The sequence below is a fragment of the Glycine soja genome, chromosome 18 (assembly GCF_004193775.1).
Source record: "Glycine soja cultivar W05 chromosome 18, ASM419377v2, whole genome shotgun sequence".
Taxonomy (NCBI): Eukaryota; Viridiplantae; Streptophyta; class Magnoliopsida; order Fabales; family Fabaceae; genus Glycine; species Glycine soja.
This window is the reverse complement of record NC_041019.1, coordinates 44,040,696-44,066,059: the sequence shown is the minus strand read 5'-3', so window position 1 is coordinate 44,066,059 and position 25,364 is coordinate 44,040,696. Positions and strand designations below refer to the sequence as shown.

The window sequence follows — 25,364 nt, the reverse complement described above, 5'->3', positions numbered from 1 at the left end:
TCATCAATGTTGAAGTAAATAAGTCTCTCACCCCATAGCCAGTAAGTACTGACATCCATTTTAAAAAAATTATAATCAAATTCTTACAAAAGCATTTGTGTAGAACATCACAAATGAAATTAATTAGCATAAGTGGGAATAAAGAAATCACCTTAAGAGTATGTTTGGATACAAAATTTTAACTGAGGAAAGTAATTTATCAGAGAATTTGAATTTCTGTAATTTAGAATTCATTGTTTGGATGTTTTTTTTGAAGAATTTAAAATTTTGGAATTTTAAAACAGAATTTTAAACAACTAAAAATCTGGAATTTCAATTTCCTTCTAAAAGGTGAAAAATTGAAATTCTCTTCTTACAGTCTTCCTCAAGAAATACCGTATGAGATCGTGTAACATCGATCGGGTCTGAGCGTAGAGGAACACGTATAACTAGCACATCAATCATATCTTTTCTTTTTTTTCATTCATTTTTTTTCACCCTCATAATTTTAACTTTTTTTTATCCAAACACAAAATTTTGAAAATAAAAGAATTTCAATTGAAGTATTTGAAATTCTTAGAATTTAAAATTTATCAAAATTTTAAATTCTTCCATCCAAACATACTCTTAAAGATCAGCACAAAACTGCATCTGAGTGATGCCAAAGAACTTGAGAATGGACTCACTGCCTTCACACTTTAGAATGTGTTAGACTAATATAGGTCGTGCTTTCATGTGTTGGATTAGCAGCATCTTGCATCATATCATATCAATGAGACCACCAAAATAACAGAAAACAGAAAATCAAAATCCTTACTCAAACAACCAATTTTTTTCTAAGTTTATTTTCTCTTTTATTATGAGAAGAGGAAATGTGCATGGGGTGTTTTCGAGAAACCCCACGTTGTTGGAAGGAGAACGTTAGAGAGATTTAGGGGGTGTCTACTTTTTGGTGTTGTTGCTACTTTTGTCTTATGGTAGCTTTTGTAATTAAATTGTAAGAGATTATTGAGTGATGGAGTTATAAATTAAGAGTTGGCGAGCATTGTAGTTACAATTATTTGAGTATCGATCGATGATAGGAATCTTCATGGAATATGTTGTTTGTGCCAATCAGAATTTCATGCAAATACGCTAGTTATGGGCCAAGGAAGGAATTAATACTATATATAATGTTGTTGTTTCTTCTTTTTGTGTCTTTTGGATTTGGATAATCGTCAACTATATTGAAGTTGTTGATTTGACTATGACTTGATGTGGACAAAGATATTTGGTTGATCATAACTTCTGCCCTGCCCCTCTCTTTAAAGAAAAGAAAATACTAAAACAAACAAAGCTGCCTCAATTCCCCCCAAAAAAAAGTGATTAAAGAAGGAAAATACACGTGTCCAAAATTTCGGTAATGAGGTCATAGAGGACCACGACACATGTGAACAACTCTGTTAATCATAAGCGATGGAATTACTTTACCTTCTTTTTTTTAAAAACTTTTTTTTAAAAAAAAAAAAAGAGAAGAGGTAATGTAAAAGAACAAATACTTTCAAATTAATGTTACGTATATAAGGATCTTTGCAGCTTTCAGACTATTCATTCACTAAAAAGCAAAAACATTCAGACTATTCAATACATGTGATTAAATGTGGAGATTACTATTTACAAAAAAAAAAAAGTGGATATTACTACACACTATACAGATGTTCCTCTTTCAAAAAAAAAAATATAGAAGTTGCAAATACTTTTTGGTTATACAGTATAAAACAAAATGCGTGGATCATTATTTCAAAAAATTAATTATTTCACTAGACAAATTCTTTCACTTAGGAAAAGGAACATATCTAATGATAAGAATGATTTTTTGTTAGAGTATATGATTAGTAGTATTAAATATTTATTTAAAATTGATTTAACCACTTGTCAATATAAGTTATATAATATATGATTATTCAAGAATCATATATTAACGATATAAAATTTAATGCATATATAACTTTGTATATAGATATTTGTAGTGTGTAAATTTGAAATGTCTGTAATATATATATAGAGAGAGAGAGGGAGAGGGAGAGAGTGAGAGAGAGTCATTTGATCAATTTTGGTTTTAAAGCTCTATATTAGCTTTTAATTTGATTCAATTACTAATATATAGTAGACAATTAAGATTGATTATGATTATGGTCAAAATCGATTGAAAATGATTGTCATTTCTACAGATTGATTATCTTCGTACAAGGGAAATCACAAGGGAAAGCTTGATATTCCACATTTAATGTATATAGAAGCTTGAGTTTATATATATATATATATATATATATATATATATATATATATATATATATATATAATACTCCCATGTCTAACTTATTAGCCTCCATATATGTGATTGTTTATTTTCTGATTCATAAGTTAGATATCTTCATATTTCAAATTATTTAATATATATAATACTTTTTGTAATCGTCCCATCCAGTAACATGGTAGCGTTGCATATTGAGGTTCTCTCTCTGACCCCTCCCTTCTTCCATTCCAAAAAATTAGCCTTCTTCAAAAGCTTCTTTTCTTGAAACTTAAGCTTTTTCATTATTCTTCACTGTCATTCAAATACACACAACTAAATAATCAGTTTATTAAAGGTAGAAGAAGAATAACTGTTGAGTCCATCTATCAGCAATACCACAAATAAATTACTCAATCAAGTTCAAAACTCTTGACATGCAATGTGATCCCTTTCTTACTGTGCAACAAAGTACACAAAAAGAAGGGCTCGAAATAGGGAGGGGCATTGAAAAAAGTTTATGAATTGCCCAAAAGAGAATGACATAAGATGAAAGGCAACTCAGGTATTGTATCGGTGCATCATATAAAATTGAATGAAAATTTTCTTCAAAGGAAAAAAGATGGAAGAAGAAGCAGAAGAAGCGATTCGGCAAAGCAAGGAGACATTGAAAAAACAGGAGGAAAATGGTAAAAAAAATAACTACCAGTAAATTGATTTCCTTGGTGGTTGTCCCATCTAACTTGCAAAGAGGCGGCGAGAGAGAGAGACTAGGGCAAATAACAACAACAACACCAAAGAGCAGTCGTGAAGGAACGAGAAAAAAGATAGTTTTCGGAGGTGAAGAATCCAACTCAATCTCGTCAGCAACGAACACATGTGCCTTTATATTTTCACCGCCTCTGTGGGAATCTCCATGGCAATGGAGGTGCGAACAGAGAGAGAGAGTGAGGAGGATAATTTAGGGTTTTCTAAAACTGAGGGAGAGAGAGATTAAAAAGAAGATGAACATAAGGAGTGAGAGAGAGCCAATTCGCGTATTTCCCAAATACATTGTATTCTCGCATTCTACGTCGATTCTACAAGAACCGATGTCGTAATGCATTTTCAAAGACGATTTTGGCAACACCGCCTTTAAAAATTTCCAATTATTTACAAAAATACCACCACTTTACTTACAACATCAGTTTTTGTACAATCATCGTAAAACCTGCATCGTAGAAGACCATTTTTGTGGTAGTGCAAATGCTATTTGGATCAAACTGAGAAATATTGAAGACTACATCATTTCTTCTTCTCCAAATACAGAATACAGTGGCATAACAAATGATTTGCCGCCACTCAACTGAGATCGGGAATAACCAATTGAAGTATTTTGCCAAAAGAGATCTTTAATTGTTGTAGGCAACACCAACACAAAATCTTCACATCTCCAAGCATAAATCTTCCTCCAAATACCTGATGCCACCCCACACATGGAAAAGAGATGTTGGGCAGACTTTTCATGATGCCAACACAACGGACAAAGCCTCTTATCTTACTGCATAACATTTCCTCTAGTAAGATTATCCCAAGTAGGTAGTCGGTTCTTAAGTATTCTCTAAACAAAAATTAGCACTTTTCTTGGAATTTTAATGTGCCACAAAAAAGCATATAATTCCTTCACCTTAATAGGTCTATCCACACACATAATCCAATTGTAAGCCAAATTAGATGTATATATCCCTTCTTTGCTTCCTTTCCACAACCAAGAGTCCTTTGCTGAACCAAGTATAGGTATATTGTCCAACACTTGATTTAATTGATGTATCAAGTCCTTTTTCCATTCAAATCCTTCTCTCCTCCAAATAAGATCCCAGTTCCAACCCCCTTCCCTCAAAGCATCCATATTGCCAATGGTTTTCTCTTTTTGTGCTGAGAGCATGAACAGTCTAGGAAACAAATCAAGAAGCTTTTTCCCATTTACCCTAGGATCATACCAAAATCTCACTTTTTCACCAACACCTATTTTCCAATTAATCCCTTTATCAAACCATCCCTCCCCGAGAGGTCCCCCATAAATAGTCCTAAGGTCTCTCCATTATGTTGACTCCCACCTAACACCTTTCTCCCTCTAAAGTCTCCTCCACCCGCATACTTTGATTCAAGCACATTCACCCACAACCCTTTCTTATTGTGAAATAAATTTCATCTCCACTTCCCAATAACACCTCATTAAAGTGTGTGATATTTCTAATACCCAACCACCACACTCTTTACTAATAGATATATCCTCCCAACTCACTTAAGAAATTTTTTGTTCTCCATATATCCCCCCCCCCCCAAAAAAAAAAAAAAATCCCCCCACCAAAGGAAGAACAGAGACAAAGAGGATAATATCAGATTTCTTAAGCAAACTCTACCCGCCAAAGAGATGGACTTGTGTTTCCATAAAGCTAGCTTCTTGGAAAACTTTTGCACAATGGGCTCCCGCATATGCTCCTTCCTAGGGTTGGCACCTATAAGGATGCCCAGGTATACAAAAGGAAAAGAAAGCATATGACAATACAACAAGTCCACACATTTTTCCACCTCCCAACTTGGTACCCCTATAACACCACCACAACTATCTGCAAAATTAACAAGTTCAAAATCTCTAAGAATAACTTTAATAGTAAAAGCATTCCTAGAATTTACTTCCCCTACAAAGATAGCATCATCGGCGTATTGAAGTAAACCCACCTCACAACCGTTATCATCAACCTTATATCCGGAGAACAAGTTACACCTCTTTGCTTCTTTCATCAACCCGCTTAAACCCTCTGCTACCACAAGGAACAAGAAAGGTGTCAAAGGATCGTGTTAGCGAAGTCCCCTCTCATTTAAATTCATGTGATGGACTTCCATTCACTAGCATCAAAGTCCATGATGACTCCAAACAACCTATTATCTATCTAATCCAAATACCCGCAAATCCCAATCTATGTAACATATAGAGGAGGAATTCCCATGACGCCGAATTATAAGCTTTGTTGAAGTCAACTTTGAATAAAAGACACTTCCTCTTTCTCCTTTTAGCTTCCTCCACAACCTCATTAGCCACCAAGGAGTTGTCTACCAAGAAAAGCACTTTGTGTCAAATCAATAACTTCACCCAACACCTTACTCATCCTATTAGCTAATAACTTAGCTAGTATTTTATAAAGGCAATTGACAAGGGAGATTGACCTAAAGTCACCAAATCCTTGAGGGTTTTCACACTTAGCAATCAAGGAAATGAAGGAAGAATTAGTACCCCTAGGAAGAATCCCATGTGCATGGAACTCCCTAAGATACCTCATTATGTCATCCTTCAAGAAGCCCCAAAACTCCCAAAGATGGATTGGATTACCATATAGTTGGCAGGGCAAAATCACTTTGATTATAAAACTTTGACTAAAAATCTCGCGGTTCAAAAAGTTAGAAGAAAAAATAAAATAAAAATCGTTAAAAAATTAAAATTGATTAATTATATTAGATTATGACTCAAACAAAAGGGTCTAGCTTAGTTAGTTGAGCAATGTCACAAATTGTTATAAACTTACTTACATTTAAATTTAATTTTTGTGAATAAAAAAAATTATGACTTAAAAATAAAATTTGCCAAGGACATCAAAATTAAATGATACACGATGAAATTAGTTTAAACACAAGAAATGTATTAAAGTGTAAAATTAAACATAAACTAAATAATTTAAAGGAATTGTTTCTCCTTTACATGGTTATTAGGGTTATCATGAGTCGAGTTTAGTTGGATTTACATCCCAAAATTCCAATTTGAATCAAAGTGATCCCTTTAATTTCTTGCTTGCTGGTATTCGTCTAACTGGACCTTCGAGTTGGATGAGTTACAAGTGGTTCGGATGGTTTCATACTAGCCGAGCTTAAAATATGGGCTAATAACTTTTTTGTGCCTCGTGACTTACTAATTTTTTCCCCATTGTTTTTGCACTATTTGAATTTTTCAGAAGTCAAATGAGTTTTTTTATATAAAAAATCAACCATTATGACAGTCCAATGACTAAGTTATATTCAAATTTAATTAATTATATATTTAAATTTTTAGTTGCCAAGGTGGCCGCCAGAAGGTCTTCAATCTTTGGAGCAGGCCTCCCAAACTTATTCATCTTCCTTCCATGGGAAGATAGTTTCAGCTCAGGATGTTCCTGCAAACAATAATATTGATCATGTACAAAAATTATTAACTAGTAAACTACGATGTTTATGTTTTTTACAAATTACATATCTCTCCATTTCAAACTCTCAAAGCAATGTGATTTTAAAAATCTTTGAGAACTGATGTGTCATGGGGTCCGTCTGGAAAACCCTCAACATCAATAATAGATTCTTCAACAGGTGCTTCTGGCTGCTCTTCCTCCGCGGCCCTAGGAGGGTCCTCGACAACATGCTCTTGTTGTCGCTGTCTACGGGCTGATGCAGTAGGCTTCCACCGCTGGGGGCATCATCGTCACTCGCGTCTCTCCTCCTCAAGGCTTTTCTTATAGCTCGGTCTAAAGTTCGACCAAGACCTCTAATTTTAACCATTATTTGCATCGTATTTTTTTTAACTAACTAACATCTTAACCTATCATATCTTAAATTTTATTTTCAATCATTCTCTACAAATAACAATTTCAATTTTTTTTAAAATACATTTTCAATCTTTATTTTCACTAACATTTTAAAATATTTTAATTATTGTTTTCAATTATTCTCTAAAAATAACTAACAATTTCTAAATTTTTAAAAAAACATATCGAATTTTTATGTTCAGTAACTAACATTTATAAATATTTGAATTTTTGTTTTCAATCATTCCCTAAAAATAACTAACAATATCTAAATTTTTTAAAAATACGTATTCAATTTTTATTTTGACTAACTAAATTTTTAAATATTTAAAATTTTATTTTCAATCATTCTCTAAAAATAACTACCAATTTTATAATTTTTAAAAATATGCTTTCAATCTTTTTTTTAAACTAACTAATATTTCAATTTTTTTTGAATTTTATTTTCATTCATTTTTTATAAATAAATACCAATTTCAAATAATTTTTAAATTGTCTTCCACTCTTTTTTTTTCACTATAAAACATTTTCGTATATCGTATATTTTGTTTTCAATCACTTATTACAAACACATAATATTTTCAAATTTTTTAAAAAAATTATTTCAACAGTTTTTTTTACCTAAAATTAACAACTTTTGTATTTTTTTTCAATTGTTTTTTAAAATTAAATACAAAATGTCCATTTTTTTAAAAAATTTGCTTTCAATTATTTTTTTACCTAAAAACTCATTGTCTAAAATTAAGTAACAATTTTCAACTTTTGAAAAATATGTTTTCAATATTTTATTTCACTAACTAACATTTTTTAATATTTAAAATTTTGTTTTCAATTATTCTCTAAAAAAATAACAAAATCTATATTTTTCAAAATATGTTTTCAATCTTTATTTTCACTAACTAACATTTTTCAATATTTTAATTATTGTTTTCAATCATTCTCTAAAAATAACTAACAATTTCAAAAAAATTTAAATTAGGTTTTCAATCTTTATTTTCACTATCTAACATTTTTAAATATTTTAATTTTTGTTTTCAATCAATCTCTACAAAAAACTAACACTTTCAAATTTTTTTAAATTAGGTTTTCAATCTTTATTTTCACTAACTAACATTTTTAATATTTTTTTTCAATCATCCTCTAACAATTTCCAAAATAAATATGTTTTAATCTTTCTTAAAAACTAAGTAACATTTTTAAATATCTTAAATTTATTTTTCAATAATTTTCTAAAAATAACTACCAACTTTTTGAAATATGGTTTCAATATTTTTTTAATATCTAATCTAAAATCTAATCTTCATAGCAACTAACATATTTTTTTCATACATAAAACCATTACTTCTTAATATCTAATCTAATCTAATGTTACTTATAACTAAGATATTGTTTTTGGTTTTCACCCAATTTTCTTAAACTAACAATCTTTTACAATTTAAATTTTTGTTTCATAATTTAACAAATTTATATTTTCTAATCTATTTTTTTTTTCAAATCTAATGTTTGTTTTTCAAATCTAATCTAATCTAAAATCTAATATAATCTAACTAATAACTAACATAAATATTTCATACTTCAATAATAAATAAATCATACATAAAATCAATAATAAACAAATAAATCATACATAAAATAAATAATAACCAAATAAATCACATACTAAACAATTTTAAAAAAATCACTTACGGATTGTCAATCCTTATATGTTTTTTCACAGACCAAAACATGCAGAGGCACAAAAATGCAATGAATAAGAAGAAAAGTGCAATGAAGAAGAAGAACAAGCAGCAACAACCAGCAACAAACATCACCAACAAGTGAAGAAATTAAAAAAACTCAAGAAATAACTTACCTCGAAGGAGAACCCACATAGAGATGAAGAAGAAGCAGCAACGCATGAACACAACAAGAACCACGAACATCAGCAACTTCACGGAAGCATGAACGCAACAACGAGAGGTCCTATGGAGTAGGAAGAAAAAGGAAGAAGAAGCACGAAACCGAAGAGGAAGGAGGAAGCAGGAAGCTCAGGAGGAAGAAGAAACGTAAAAGTTTACGGGAATAGTGACTCGTACAGACGAGTCACTATTTAGTTTTATATGAAAGGGTGAAGGGCATTTTGGCTCTTTCACCCGAGTTGTTGGGTGTCCCAACAAAAATGTTGGGTGCCCCAAACAACTCTCGTGGTTCGGATGGTTTCATACTGGCCAAGCTTAAAATATGGGCTAATAACTTTTTTGTGCCTCGTGACTTACTAATTTTTTTCCATTATTTTTGCACTATTTGAATTTTTCAGAAGTCAAATGAGTTTTTTTCTTATATAAAAAATCAACCATTAAGACGATCCAATTACTAAGTTATATTCAGATTTAATTGATTATATATTTAAATTTTGAGTTGCCAAGGTGGCCTAATTGTTACATCAATATTTTAATTTTATTTAATTGGTCAAATATACTTTTGCGGGCATTAAACTTTTTCATTTTTTTCAAAGATTTATTCTCAAAATCCATTTAGTAAAAAAAATTACATAAACCATGACAATTTCCGGCCATTGGCCATAGTAAATTTGGTCACAAATTCTGTGTGCTGATGTTGAAGGGCACATAATGATTCGATGTAGTTGCCAAAATGGTGCTAGCCACAGCCCATGCGTGGTGATGGCATTAGAACAAAGGGAATGGCTATTCTTAGTCCCATTTTTGCTATTCACACCCGACGTCCATAATAAAATTACACAAAAACCCTTTTAACTAAAACATTTTTATTATGTAAGAGGCTTAAAAAAAATACAACAAAAATATATTTATGTTGTATTTTTATACAATGAAAAAAATATTTTTGTTTTACATTTATTTGCACCCCTTCGCTGCAATTAAAATACGATTCTGTTGTATAAAATATATGACTAAAACATGTTTTCCGTTGTGTATTATTCACACCCTTGTTAAGCAAAGGAAATATGTTTTCTTTATGTTAATTTTTTCTGAAAAAAATTGTGGCTAGTTGTAGATATGAATTACTTTTTTTTTTAAAACTATCATAAATTTTTCTTCCTTTTTCCTTCACGCGTCCTCAACCAGTGCAAACTTTATATCTCAGGTAAATCTCATAGCATTGCGCATAATAATCATCAAGAGTAAAAATATTATCACTTGTCATATATTACTTTTCTTCGGGTAAAAGTGCGAGGGAGAAAGCAAGTTTTGATGCATAAACACAATTTGGTCCATTTAAAATAAATTACCTGATGACACAATCCACTTTGAAGTAACCCTGTAGAACATTCATTGCATCTTTTTATTTTTTTTCAGATACAGAACATTCATAGTATCCTGCACCCCGAATACGATCATGATTTTAGCATCTGATTAGCATTTTCATAGAATATACAAGAGTTCGTTAGTTCATATTATTGCAAGAAATTAAAGAAAATCATAATCAAGACAGAATAGAATAACGCAGACACTTCTAAAAAAAAGAATAACGTAGACAACTTTTTCTATTTTTCTTTCCTTTTTTTTATTAATGATTAATAATTATTAATCATAACTCACTTAAGAGTCGAAGATACAGAGAATATGTACAAATTTTTTATTTTGTCTTGAACCCCTATTCATCACCAGCAAGAACAATCATAATTAATTTGAAGTTGAATAATAAAATTAACAAAAAAATATTTTAATAAAAAATCGAACTCATAATATTCAAACTATTCCATCTTAAATTTTAACATATCACATATGTTCAATAGTTCAACAAAAATATAAAAGGAATGTGCGTCGGAATATTCTCTTGCCCAAAACATAATTATGAAATATATGTAATTTTTTACGATAAAATAATCAGTTAATCACCATAAAAAACGAACTTATTATCTTAAAAAATCTAAAATCTTATTTTTTATATTAAATTATTAAAAAAATACGAAATACAGTTAATAGTTCTTCAGTTTCACGCACATGGTAAAGCGTCTTCTTGTTTTTAGTAAGAAAAAAAAAATCAACTATAAAATACAAATTCAATTAAATTATAAATATCTCCCTCACTTTCAACCCGTACTCTCTCTGTTTCTAAACCCCCTCACCAATTCTCGCACTCGAGAATTTTTCCGGAAAATCTCACCCTCATTTCTCAGCCAAGAGAAAGACCAACAAAAAAAACATTCGAATTCCTTCTTAATTCTTTCCCGATTCGAAGGATAGAGAAAGAGAAAAGAAAAGAAAAAAAAAAGTTAATGGCATCACTGGGATCTCCGTCTTCATCATTCTGGTGCTACCGCTGCAACCGCATCGTTAGGGTTCCACAAAACGACGCCGTTCTCCTCTGCCCAGATTGCAACTCCGGCTTCCTAGAAGAGCTACAAACCCCTCCCCACTCGCGCCGATCCACGCGCGGCGGCGGCGGGTCCCCCTTCAACCCGGTAATCGTCCTCCGCAACGCGAACGACGTCGTCTCGCCCGAAACGCGGAACTTCGAACTCTACTACAACGACGCCGTTTCAGGTTCCTCCGGCCCAAGCACTCTCCGCCCCTTACCGCAAGGAGTAACCGAGTTTCTTTTGGGCTCGGGCTTCGACAATTTACTCGACCAGCTCGACGGCGCCGCGGGGGGCAGCGCTCCGCCTCCCCCCGCGGCGGCGTCGAAAGCGGCGATTGAGTCGATGCCGGTGGTTAAGATCCTCGCGAGCCACACCTACGCAGAATCCCACTGCGCGGTTTGCATGGAGAATTTTGAGATCAACTGCGACGCACGTGAGATGCCGTGCGGGCACGTGTACCACTCAGAGTGCATCGTGCCGTGGCTCTCGGTGAGAAACTCGTGCCCCGTGTGCCGCCACGAGGTTCCTTCCGATGAAGTTGAAGAAAGTAATAGTAATAGTAACAATAATACTGTGGGGTTGACTATTTGGAGACTTCCTGGGGGGGGATTCGCTGTGGGCAGGTTCATCGGAGGGAGGGAGCTCCCGCTGGTTTACACGGAGATGGACGGAGGGTTTAACGGCGCTAACGGCGCTCCCAGAAGAGTCGCTTGGGATAGCTCTGTTGGGAGGTCTAGGGAGAGCAGAGGGTTCGGTTCTGCTCTGAGGAATGTCTTTTCGTATTTCGGGAGGGTGAGGAGCTCGTTTTCTCGCCGAACGAGAAATTCGCGTGCCAACGGAAGATCTCGCTCTTAAAAAAAAAACACTGCAATTTCCACCGTAACCTCAAGGTTTTTGAGGTCACTGACTCTGTAAAGCGGTCTCGCAATCGGCGTCACCACATTGGTCGCGTTTTGTCATATCAAAGACTCGGCCGGGACGAGACCCCGCAATAAGGTTTTGAAAAAAACGTGATTGCAATTGCGGTCGCATCAGCTGCTTCTGTCTGCAATTTTTTCTGTAGTATCGGAAACAATCACGATACTGCAACCCCGACCACAGTGGGATTTTCAATTTTTTGTGATGTTTTTAGTTTACTGAGTATTCGTTTGAATTTTTAGGGGAATTGCGATTTTTTTTTTTTTTGTAATGTTTTTAGTCTGTTAAGTATTCGATTGGATTCTGATACTGTAAATAACTATAACTGATAAAACGGTTTCTGGAAATTGCTGAATGGCGGTTTTGGATTGGCACAGGGTTTTGGGAACTGGATAAGAGCATTCAGGCAGTTGTGAATTAGTGCTGTTGGATAAGGATCAGACGGTTTAAACTTCTGATATGTATTTTTATAATTGATAATTTATTTATGAGATAAAAATATGATTTGTATTTCCTGAAGTTTTAGTTTTTAACAGTATTAAATGTTGTTGTGTGATTTCTTTTTGCCGATCTCACTTAGTGGGATAAGGCTTTGTTGTTGTTGTATGAGATGAAACATGATTTAGTTAAGATTAGCTGATTGCATGAATGTGTTAAATTCCTGACTGTTTAAGAAATTCAGGTTCAGGGTTATGCAGTTTGCTTGTGGTTGTGATGAGTGAGTTAGGATGGAAGACATGAAGATGGGATGTCATGTTAGGGTGGAAATTGGGGGTGGAAGAGGATCTTGTGTAACTGTTGTTGTATCTCTTTGTCTTTTGGTTTTGAATAATTTTATTGGTTTTGTTGTTAGAGTAATTAATGCTTGTGAGTTATGGTGTTTTATTTGTTTTGAAATGTGGTTCTATTGGGTTATGAGAAATTATGACTTCTATTGTTGATGTAACATGGTTTGTTTCTTTGTCTACCACGGCTTTGGTTTCTTATGGGTTCATGTTAGGTGGTGTTTAATATTTGTGGGTCTGCTTTGGTGGCATTTGTCGCTTTCAAATTTCATTTTCCATGTGATTGGTTTAGGTAGATGAACATTTCACACCTTTAGAATTGGGCAATTGAAAATTGCTTATTCATATATGATAGTACCAAATAGCAGTAAAGGATGGGTTAAGGAAAATAGATCACCATTTGAAATAAGAACTCCACCTCCTTTTGTGTTGTCTGATGCTTATTTAGGAGGATCATGCTACTTATGACTGAGTAAATTGTCAATCTAGGGATTGACTCTCACCTATGCCTTTAATGGTCTAATCTACATTTAAGAAGCTATGTTGTATTCTCTGGTTTTGGGTGTCCTTTTTCTTGCTTGACCACTTTCATTTGCAAGTTTTATCTTGACTGGGTAAAAAAGGAAATAAATGCTCATAACTTGAATAATTTTCAAGTGTACTTTTCATATGTATTTCTCTTGTAGGCGGTTGCCAGTGATACTTTGAAGGTATTGTGATATGTCACTTTACTTCACTAGAAGATTGAAGGAAAGTAATTTGACAACTGAATGCAAAATGATGCCAGCATTAGCTGCATTCAGATGCCATTTGCATATGCTGACTTCTTTTGTTGGGGAATTTTCTTATTACTAATGTTTGAGTGAAAAATCTTTTCTCACTATAGTCAATAAAGTGATATTTGTATGTTTGCTTAATGGCATTTGACATGCTTACAAAAAATTGTTAAGGAGGGATTCTCTGATATCTTAAACTCGCCATAAACTTGCATGTCTCTTTTTGTGTTTTACCAATTGCTTTTTATGTTTTTTTCTACTGAATGCCAGGATGCCTCTATTGGGATCTTATGTGATGCATTAGGAAGTTTCATTGCGCCTGTGGCTCTCTGTCGTTATTTTATAGGATCTTTTCAACTTTAAGCATATGTTTGCCTCAATTTTCTTGAGTTTATGCATGACTCAAGGAACACACTTTCTTTCCCGAGCTTATAATGCAATCTGGTATTTGTTAAAATGACTGGAATCTGTTGATTCACTCTATTGCTTGATGACATGTGAGATTTGGGGTTTTTATTTATGGTTGATTCTTGATTCTAGGGTATGGTTTCTGGTTTACAGTTTTAAGCTGTATACTTTATGCATAATCATCATTAATGTTACGAATGATTGGTGTGGTCATTTGCTGCAGCAGATGTTTTGTCATCATCATATTATATGATTATCTTTTGTTTAGGTGAAGGTTAATAAAATATCTGGAGTTTTCAAACAATAAAATGCCACATATCCTACCTTGGTATTGGTAAGTGTGTGAATGACTCTTGGTTTAATTTGTGTGCTTACTACTATCTTGGAAAGATTTATACTTATTATGATTATAATTTATAATTTGTTTTATGATAAATTTGATCAAACTAAAAAATTTACACCAATATATAAATTATGAATATATTGATAAAACACGGAAGATAATAGGAGTTTTTCAATACATTAACATAAAACTCATCATACTACTTATATCTATTTAGATTTTTGACAGCAATTTTTGGTTACTATATTTCTAAATCTAATATAAACAATTATTATATAAATTTCATTAAATAATAAAAAGTAATATCATATATACTATATATTGATATAATTAAATTTAAACTTCATCATAAAGTGTTGTTTATAAAATAATACTAATAGTTATTAAAGTTACAATAAAATGTATGTTATAGATCGATATAATTGAGTGTATAGCCATAAATATTAAACTTTCTAAAAATTCTTCATCTTTTTGTTATTTTTTTCTTAAAAAAATAAGAAGTTTTTTTTTAAGAAGTTTTAATGTTTGGTTCAGCTTTTACCTATAAGTATTTGTGATATAATTTTACAAATTTTTTATATCAAATAAAATAAAATAAAATAAATTATTCAAGTAAGAAAAAATCATAAAATTATTATAACTTCAAAGTATCATCAGAGAGTGTAACACCTCAGTCACATCTTAATTAAGGTGCTACAAAATAAAAAGGTCCTTTCATTTTTTTTCTCCCTATCCCATTCCCTCTCTCGCACAATCAAACAAACACAAGCCTCTATACGAAGCCTTTTAATCTCGCTCTCATTTTCTGACTTTCTCAGGTACGTTTTCTCAATTCTCCTTTCCCAATCGCTTCGTGCCAGCCTTGTCGCAATCTACTGTTGGATCGGTGTAATTTAAATATTCACGCATCGTTGATTTGATTTCAAAACAAATGTGTTATTTCTATTGGCTTTTAAACGTTTGATTTTCGTGTGTTAGCTCAATGTTGTTCCGAGTGTTTGTTGTTTTTCTCCAACCGAGTCGAACATGTCTAGTTTCGTCGGTGTCCTTGTTTCTGATCCATGGCTTCAGAGCCAGTTCACTCAAGTCGAACTTCAAACCCTCAAATCCAAGGTATGTTTCTTTCTTCCTCTCTTTTGATTTTTTTTTCTTCGACACCACAATCTCAGACTCAGAACACGCATTGTGTATGTTTGTTACATTCTTTCTATTATGTGTCAGAAAGGACTCAATCAGGACGTGTTACTGTCGGAAATTTTCGACCTATTTTTAAGAAATTGAAGGGTTTCTCTGAACTGTTCACTGAGGATGAGATTAAGGATGCCTTGGCAGAGTCACATCAGAACATGGATGAAGAGATTGATTTTGAGTCCTTCCTTAGGGTGAGTTTTTGTTTTTTATTTTTATTTTACCCACTGAGAAGTTGAGGCATGATTTCAGCCGAACTAAATCTTGTATGACATTTTTTCTCTTATTCACCAATTTGCTTCCCAATTTTACTATCATAATTTGTCAAAACAATAGTGTTTCACATTGTTTGGTTAGGACAATGTCTAAGGACAACAAATATACTCTCTCATCAGAAAAATAAAAGCTACAAAAAATCAATTCAACACTTGCTGTCAAAAAATTATAATTACAACAAATGCTTCATCACAAAATATTGTGTAAATTTTTATCATTGGCGATGATTCTTCCTCACCAAAAAATGTGTAATTTAGGACCAAATTTGTGCAAATAAAGAGTAGATAAAGATGAAGGCTCTTAGCTTATTTTGATGATGATGATGCATTTTGTTTTGAGGAACCTTAGTCATTATTAGGATGTATGTTTACACTTATAATGCTTGAATGTGTGTGGTAAACATGCTTACATGCATCCTAGACTAGGAGAAGTAGATCAATATTACTCTACATGCTAATCATTGCATTAATCATTGATTTGAAGCCTTAAAGAGTTGGACTTTGTAACTTAGCTTTTATAATCACGAAGTTTCAACTTTGCATCATGATAATCGACTGTATGCTATTATTTTCGACTATATCGAGCCTTTGAATTCTCATAATTCAGAACAACTCACAGCTAATCGATTATCCTAAGAATCTAATTGACTATCTAGTTCTGAAGAAGTTGTTGCTTTTTCAAACAGTTGATTAAATGGTAATATAATCAACTATATGTCCTTCAGAAAACCCAGGTAATGCGAAGAACAATTTTGTTGACAATCTGTATGGCATAATCGACTATTTTAGTTATGAGACTATAAAAATGAGTTTTTTGAAGGATTTTGGTGTGACACCTTTATCTCTCTTATTTTTCATTATGTTTTCACTAAGAGAGTTTCTAAAAACCTCAAAGTGTCATCACCACTTGAATCCTTGATTAAAAATCATGATTTCACATGGATTTAATGGATCTTGGCATGGATCATGAAGAGTAGTTTGAAGTTACATAGGGAGTATTTCAAAACTTTTATATCTTTCACAGACAAGGTGAAATCTTTCCTAAATTGTGATTCTATTTTTTTGTTTTTCATTGAGTAGGGTTCTCAATGGTTTGCATGTAATGGGTTTTTTTACATGTGTGTTAGATCTTGATAGGTTTTCAAGAGATTAGGCATATGTGGTGTGCATTTGCTTGTGAGTTTATTTGTGACTCAAAAGATTATAGTTGAAAGGTTCAAGTCAGTTGCTTGAATCAACTGGGTGTAGATTTCCTAGAAATCAAATCAATACAAATTATTGTGTGCATCTTTGTTTCTAACCTTTAATCTCAAGTATCACTTCTTGCATAAGATTCTTATCCTTTAAGCTTTGAATAATTGTCGTTCATAATTGGGTAAGTGTTTGTTTGAGTTTAAGGAATCAAGAAGTATTTGCAACACACCAAAAATCTCTTGGATTAATTGAATTAAGGAATGTATTTTGAAAAGTTTTCATGTGGGGTCATATATCATTTTGAAATCAATTCTCTCTCTTTCTTGGTTTATGATAATTTTTGCCATTATTTTTTACATATAAGGCACTTAGAGAAGTTATTTGCATCTAACATATTAATAAAATGCATATTTTTTAGTTTCTTAATGGAATCCACATTCACATGTCCCAACCTATAATGCCAAAGATTAACAGATTCAACAATATAAGCACAACCAGTAGAGAAATTATTATTAGATGCAAAAGCAATAGTGTTTAGTACAAACAATCCATCAACAAGGTGGTATCCTTCCCCCACAAAGTCCTCATTCTAAGTTATTATGACTTTATTAGCTTCAAAAACCAATTTTAGTCTAGCTTTATTAAGTAAAGCTACTAGAGACTGGATTCCTACGTAGGGAAGGAACATACAAGACATCACTCAAATATAAGATTTTTACAAAAATAAGTTTGAGCAAAATCTTTCCTTTATCGAGTGCTTCAATTGTAGCAGAATTTCCCATGAAGATACATTCTCCATCAATAACATCCTAAAATTGGCGGAAGAGCTCTTTGTTGGTGCACAGGTGTTTAGAAGCTCTAGTATCCATAATCCAATCTACTTTGTTTTCCACCAGGTTTGCCTCCACTACCACAACAGCTATCACTTCTTCTATTTCTGCCAAGTTTGCTTGAGGTGCAGCAAGCTTCTGACACTTCTTCTATTGTCTCTATCTCATATTGCATTGGTATGCTTTGTGACCAAACATGCCATAAACATAGCCAACAATCTTCTTTTTTTGAATTTTGTTGTCACTTTTGTTGAAGTTAAGCTATTTTTTCTATTGTCCTTGTTTCTAGAATTTTTTTTCCCTTTGCCTTTGAACCTTTTTTGATTAGCAAACTCAACAACATTAGCATTAAATGAATCTATAGAATGTGAAGCATTCTTATCTTTAAGTCTGTTGGCCTCTTCAGTCTTCATATGGTTGATTACAAATCTCTTTTCTTTTGTTTCAATTGGTTGCGACAATTACTCTAGGAGGATGGAAATTTCTCCAACATCATGTTAGCCTGCAATATCTCGCACATCTTCATTCCTATATTCAACACATCACCAACCAGATTCTTATACTCATGAACCTAGTCCATGATTAGTTTGTCATCTTTCATTCAAAAACACAGTCAATTCCCCACCACATATTTTTTCTTTCCAACATCATCGGTGCCATAGTGTTTGAAGCACACTAGTAAAGGGGGGGTGGGGGGGTTGAATAGTGTGATAAATAAAAACTTGGTCTTTCGGAAACTAATAAAATTTTTTTCAAACAGATATCAATGGACAAAGGATTTTGTCCAAGGAGTTCAAAATCACATTGTGCTTAGAAACCAGTCACAAAACTTGGATGTAATAGTGTAGAAGTGATATATAGAAAATAACTAGTTATATAGAAGCAATAAAGAAAACATAAAGGTTTTATATTGGTTTTGTAACATCCCATTTTTTTTGTAAACTAATTTAAAAAAGATTGTTATTTATAAATAAATAGAGTTTGAGAAAAATGATGAGTTTTTTATAGTTAAATAAATAAGGAGAAATAACTTTATTAATTAAAATAATGGTTTGAGAGAAAATAAAAAGAGTATTTTATTTATTCATTTGATAGGGAATAAAATATAGTTCTTTTTTATAAAATGAGTACCCTATCTATAAATAGAGACATCTTAAGTCAATTTTCTGACGATACTCTTTACGTCTCCTCTTCCTCTCAATTTCGTTTTCCCTTTTCCTCCTTCCAAAATCATCTCTTTTTCTCGCATACCACCAAATCTATCTCAGAAAAACGATGATCTCAGACTCATTCACCGTTGGATTGTCGTAAAATTTAAAAACCAGGTTCGAAACTCATTTTCGAACACTCTCACCGTTAGAAATTAAGAAAACATGTCAGAGCTGAGAAAAATATCCTTTGTATCGTAGTTTTTTCTTTTCTCGCAGAAACCCAAAATTGTCTCAGTAAAACCATGATCTTAGATTCGTTAATCGTTGGATTGTCGTGAAATTTTGATATGTGGTTCTTTATTTATTTGTGTACATCTTCACTGTTGGGATTTGCAAAATAATGCCTATAGATGGAGAAATATTCATCGCACGTAGATAATGGAATGGAGATTTCAATCTCTTCTCCTTCTCTCTAACGTTTTGAGAATCCTATCAGAACAATTAGAAGAAAAACTTAAGGAATCTCGGGAAATCGTTAGAGATGTTGCTATTACTGTCACAATACACACGTAAATCCGCTTAGAGGTAAGGAATGAGTTATTCACAATTGGGGAGTAATGAAAACATATGTAGAGATCCTTAGAGTATCAACTAAAATGGGTTTTTGGGTGTTTATGCAAATTTTGATTTTATCCTTGCATTTATAATTGTGAATTATATATGTTTGACAAATCAATTGATGTCCCAATGAGAAGTTGCTATGAAATTGATATATTCTTGTGTTGAGTGTGAATCCTTAAAAAATTGAGTTCTTTTAATTAACGCGAATTATATTCTAAATAATATTCTTTAATGACTTATTTTATACAAATTATTATCTTGTTCTAACTCTCCCACAATGATGATCAACATGTATGTATGTATGTATGTATTTTGTGTCATGCAAATATTATTTCTGTGTGATGCGTATATGAGTTATGAAGCGTGATAAATTATTAAATGAGATTATAATATTGTTATGAAGATTGAGTAATGCAAAGTGAAATGTGTCAATTTATGAGATACGTGTAAACTTGATATGGTTGATTGTGATATAATGAGATGTGAAATTGTGAACATGAATTTTAGTTGTAAGTGTATGGTTAACACTTGATGTGATATTACTTATGTTGTGAGCTATGAATTGTATAATAATCTGACCAATGTTTATCTTAAGAAAAATGTTGATTCGCAGTGTTAAAGGAAAAATGTAGGTTTCCTATTTATGAACCAATATTAAATTGTAGTGCAATTGTATTGAACGTGTTCAAAACATGAGTGTGAGGTCATGAGTATTGTATAATTCATGAGCAGTGTTTATAAATTGAATTTGTGATGAATTGTGGAATAATATGTTGTTTTGGGATTATAATATTATTATTGAAATTTAGTACAAGTGCAAAGTTGAACTGTGTTAATTTGTGATATACATGTAAACATGTGATGATGGATTGTGATATTATGAGATGTGAAATTGTAAACATGAGTTTTAGTTGTGAATAAGTGTGCAGTTAACACTTGATGTGACATTACTTGTGTCGTGAGTTGTGAATTATACAATAACCCGATCAGTGTTTATCTTGAAAAAAATGTTGATGCGCAGTGTTAAAGGGAAAGTGTAGGTTTCCTATTTAAGAACCAATGTTAAATTGTAGTGCAATTGTGTTGAACGTGTTTAAAACACGAGTGTGAGGTCGTGAGTATTGTATAATTCATGAACAGTGTCTGTATGTAAAAATTGTTTTAGGGGTTGGATCTGAATCAGGCGGGAGAGACCCGAACAGACTCTTCGGAGTGTAGACCTTGGGGGTAAATACACTCAGTTTGAATGCTCCTTTAAGTTTGTGCTGATCTCATATGATTGGAGTATTCTCGCAAAACAACGTGATCCTGACTGGTCTCCCTATGATTTTACTTAGTGAGAGTAATCTGACAATATCCATTTTGTAGTGTGTCTTGTTATGTACTCCTAAGCGCCTCAATGTGGTTTTTCACTAACATGGTACCACATTGTATATAGCATTGAGTCTCAGCATAACTGTTGCATAATGCTTGCTAATTGTTTATTATGAAATTGATGTGTTATTATATCTTGATCGGATTGTGTGATTCATGTGTAATGTGATTGAAGATTGAAAAGTGAATTTTAAATGACAAAGAGGTGGAATTACATGAGTTATGTTTAAGTAAGTTATATCTCATTTATTATATATATATATATATATATATATATATATATATATTAGCTAGGAATGTGATAACTCACTCCCCGTGTGCTATTTGTGTTTGGATCATGTGATGATCTCGAACTTTGTATTCGTGGGAGTAGATGATTAGGTGGATGACTATGAAGAATCTCATGCTAGAGGAAACGAGAACACAATACTCTGATAGGATGTGACATTAGGATATATGTTTCTATATTAATTGCATGAAGTCTTGGACGACCTTGTTTTGAGACGAGATGATTTATTATTTATTTGGACAAGTTTTATTTTGATGTTAAAAAAGTAAATGTGAGTCTTTTACCCTTTTGAAAGGCTTGTATTTAAATGCGTTTTAAAAAAATAATTAATTCAGAATTCTTATTTCTTTTATTATTAGTACATATATGTATGAGGTAGGAGTCACAAGTTCACCCCTACTCTTGGGCTACGTCCAGTTCTCCTTCAAACCTTGAAGGGTTTCACTAATCAATTCTTTGATTACAACTAAGTATACTCTATGCCACTTCTGGCTACAACGAATACTTTCTAGGTCACTCTTGACACTACATTTAATCCCCTAAGATTAGAACCCAAGTATTTTTTGTCACTAAGTCACTCTTAGATTTTACAAACAATATATGTTTGATAGAAAATGTATTATAATCACTCAATGAGTGTTTACACAATAAGTTCGAATATAATGAAACTCGCTAACTTGGCGGAGCTAAGATTCACTCAATATGCTCAAGTTTCCTTCGACCAGTGGACTGATAGCATTACAACACTTGTTCATTTTTTCTCAAAATATTCTCTTGTAATTCGACAACCTTAACATGAACATCTTTAGGTTTCATATAGACTTCAGAACTTCAATCCATTGAGAAATTCCAGTTGGTCGTTGTTTAATAGCTTTGGTGCTTGACATGAGGCCATTACTGTGCATATCTTTAAAGAAGTATAGTTTGTCAATGTTGTCTAGTGCTCAAAGCTGACTTACAACATACAAATTGAAAGAAACATTAATAACATAAGACAAAAATAAATTAAGAATGTCAAGATAAGATAATTTAAATCTTCCTTTTGTGCGTTATGGTGGGAGTTTCTTACTAAGCCTATGGACGTTACTTTCTTGTGATTGTTTTCAATACTTGAGGATATAGTAACTGTTTCATTGCTTTTATACTGTGAGCCAAGTGTTAAAGCACTTGTCTTCTCAAGACTTGACACTGAAGCAATATCGTCTAATGACTGATATTTTGCCTATCGTCTAGAGCCTTTCATTTCATGTTTTTCTGTGCTTATATATATATATATATATATTATATTATATTTATACTTTGTTAACATCAAAATCTTAGGGATTTAATTGTTTAGTACAGTCCAAGTGACTTGGACACAACCAGACTTAACAATGTTTCAACAGAGTGTCCCAGATCTCCTTCAGAGACTTTTGATTGATGGATATATCAAACATATTATCTATCATACGAGTCGATAAATGACTCGTTACAGTTTTGTTGTCCTTTGCATATTTTATCTTGGCCTCTTCACAAGCTTTCCCGGTTGTAGCAAGTGTTGATGTTATAAGTGCTTTCTCAGTTCTAGTAGGTATAGGTGTTGCTGGTACATCAATGTTATTAATTGGGTCATTGGGAGGATCATCAAACAATGCATAATCAACCTCTCGGGCTTCAAATAGAATCATCAATTTTTGTGACCATCACTGATAGTTCATTCCATTGGGAGGTACTAACTTTGACAAACCAAGAACAATCTTTGGCACATTCTAAATCATTTTTGTTTATTACTACAATAAAGGTTCACTTTCAAATTGTTAGAAAAATAAGGAAGAATAATACAAAATAGAAACACAAAAGAAGCAGTTGTGCCATGGAAACCGCTGTCTTGAAAGCGAAACTTGACTGGAATACCTGCATGTTGCCATTGTCCAATAGACTACACCCTTTTCATCCTACTCCTTATTACTTAATTGATTTTCTTGACTTGTTAGCACGATTTGTAGACAATTTTGATGGTCGATAACAATGATAAGACATATTTATGATTGTGTTGAGTGAAGGAAACTTGCCAAATTACGAGTTTTGATATTTACAAACACAAAACAAATTTGCACCGGACAAGTTTGAATAGTAGGGGTTAGCAATTTCCGTATTTGTCTAAACAAATTTATAATTAAACCACTTGATTAGGTAGCATGGATGAATGTGTACACGAGTGGTATGAACAAAGTATTACACTCCTTTTGCGTGTAAACTTGGGCTGGGTCAATCATCTTTGGACTCTACAAGATTTTGAAAATAGGAATTGGCATAATGAATGTTTGCGGAAGACGTGCTGACTTGATTTCCTCTCTGAATAATTACTTAGAATTTTTTCTTAACTACTACTACTACAGAGGGAAGAAGTTGCACACTATGAGCATAAAACAATTTGACATTGTCACAATTCACATTATTCTGTTACGAATTATATATTCTATCTGACATCTTTCAACACATTTATTTTAAAAAAAAACATTGGGAGAAATTACATGCAGCATTATGAAGAGTTTTTATTAGACAATGTTGTTATCATTGTTTTTTTTCCTCATACATTTGAGTTTTTAGGTGAGATTATTTGTTTTTATTTGTTGTCCATATGTACTCCTTACTAATTATATTTAATATTTTATTATTATTATTTTTTGTCCAAATCAAAAATTATTTTATTTATACTTTTTAAAACAATTAACTACAAGAAAAAAATGTAAACTTTAAATTCTAAACCCAAATCAAATATTAAACAAAAAATAAGGTTGTTGCTACCCGCATCCAGCATTGCTGGTACACCCAGTAAAACAGTAAAATTCCATTTTCACCCTAAAGCTAATACGAAATGGCTTACGGAATTCGTAGGAGGCCCAAACAGTTTTTTTTTTGTTTTTTTTCAAAAATATTTTAACCAATTGAGCTAATAAGCCAATTATGTTATAAAATAATTAATATCGTTATATATAACAAGAACATTTCTAATGCATATTTCATGCACATGTAAATTTAGATAATAAATTTTATGATAATTAATTTTGATCTAATAATTTATTTACTTACATATATAAATTTTTATCAAACCTATGATTTTTATTTACAATTTATATATGTAAAAAAATTAATTATTAGATCAAAATTAATTGTCACAAAATTTATTTTTTAAATTTACATGTGCATTAAATATGCATTAGAAATTTTATTGTTATATATAGCGACATTAATTATTTTATAACATAATTGACCTATTAACTCAGTTGATTAGAACATCGTGCTAATAACACGAAAGTAACAAGTTTGATTCATGCATGGGTCATTAATTTTAAATTAATTTGTAAAACATATTTTTGAAAAAAATTTAAAAAAATTGTTTGGGCCTCATATGGATTGGTCATAAGCCCAATTCAATTCGTTTGGCATCGTTTGGGCCTCATACGGATTCATATGAGGCTTATGGATTGATCAATCCATATTAGGCTTACAAATTCATCAATCTATCTATTTTACAGAAGGACAAAAATGAAATTTTGTGATTTTTCTGAGTATACCAACAATTATGCTGGGTGCGCATAGCAACAGTTGAAAAAACAAAAAACTGGAATGACACCCACATGAATTTGGGTAAAATATTCTGGACTGAAGATAGCGTCTTAGCCCAACGGCCTGTAAGTTTAGAAATAGGTCAACCCAATAGAAAACATGCAAAAATTGATTTTCAAGTAAATCAAAACATAATAAATAATGGTTAACATTTAAACCACATAATGGCATACTAAAATCTCTTCAAGCATTTAAAAAATAAATCAATCAGATTCACAAATATATTTATAGTTAAATTATTATATTGAGATTTTATTCCTAGTTATTAATATTTTCCTTATTTTTAACTTTTCTAGTTATTGTAAATAGAACAAATTATTTGATCACAAATTTAGGATTAATTATTTCATTTTTCGATTATGCCTTCCTTGTATATATACATTCACGTACCTCTTAGTAGAGTGAAACATTCAAGTTGGTTATAAATACCTTGAATAACCTT

At 32.1% G+C, this 25,364-nt stretch overlaps 2 protein-coding genes across 3 annotated transcripts; both read left to right on the top strand.

Annotated features, from left to right (window-relative positions):
- Positions 1-10,894: 10,894 nt before the first annotated feature.
- LOC114394794 (E3 ubiquitin-protein ligase RDUF1-like) lies at positions 10,895-12,598 on the top strand. The gene has a single exon (XM_028356468.1). The coding sequence runs from the start codon at positions 11,078-11,080 to the stop codon at positions 12,014-12,016; it is 939 nt and encodes a 312-aa protein (XP_028212269.1). The 5' UTR covers positions 10,895-11,077; the 3' UTR covers positions 12,017-12,598.
- A 2,499-nt stretch (positions 12,599-15,097) lies between these two features.
- On the top strand, positions 15,098-16,004 carry LOC114395764 (fimbrin-5-like). Of its 2 annotated transcripts, XR_003663098.1 has the most exons (3): positions 15,098-15,209; positions 15,370-15,504; positions 15,613-16,004. XR_003663098.1 is itself a non-coding variant. In XM_028357611.1 (2 exons), the coding sequence occupies exons 1-2, from the start codon at positions 15,453-15,455 to the stop codon at positions 15,816-15,818; spliced, it is 258 nt and encodes an 85-aa protein (XP_028213412.1). In that variant the 5' UTR covers positions 15,286-15,452; the 3' UTR covers positions 15,819-16,004. The 2 variants fall into 2 exon arrangements, 1 of the variants encoding a protein (XP_028213412.1); XM_028357611.1 differs by lacking the exon at positions 15,098-15,209 and having other exon boundaries at positions 15,286-15,504.
- Positions 16,005-25,364: the final 9,360 nt, after the last annotated feature.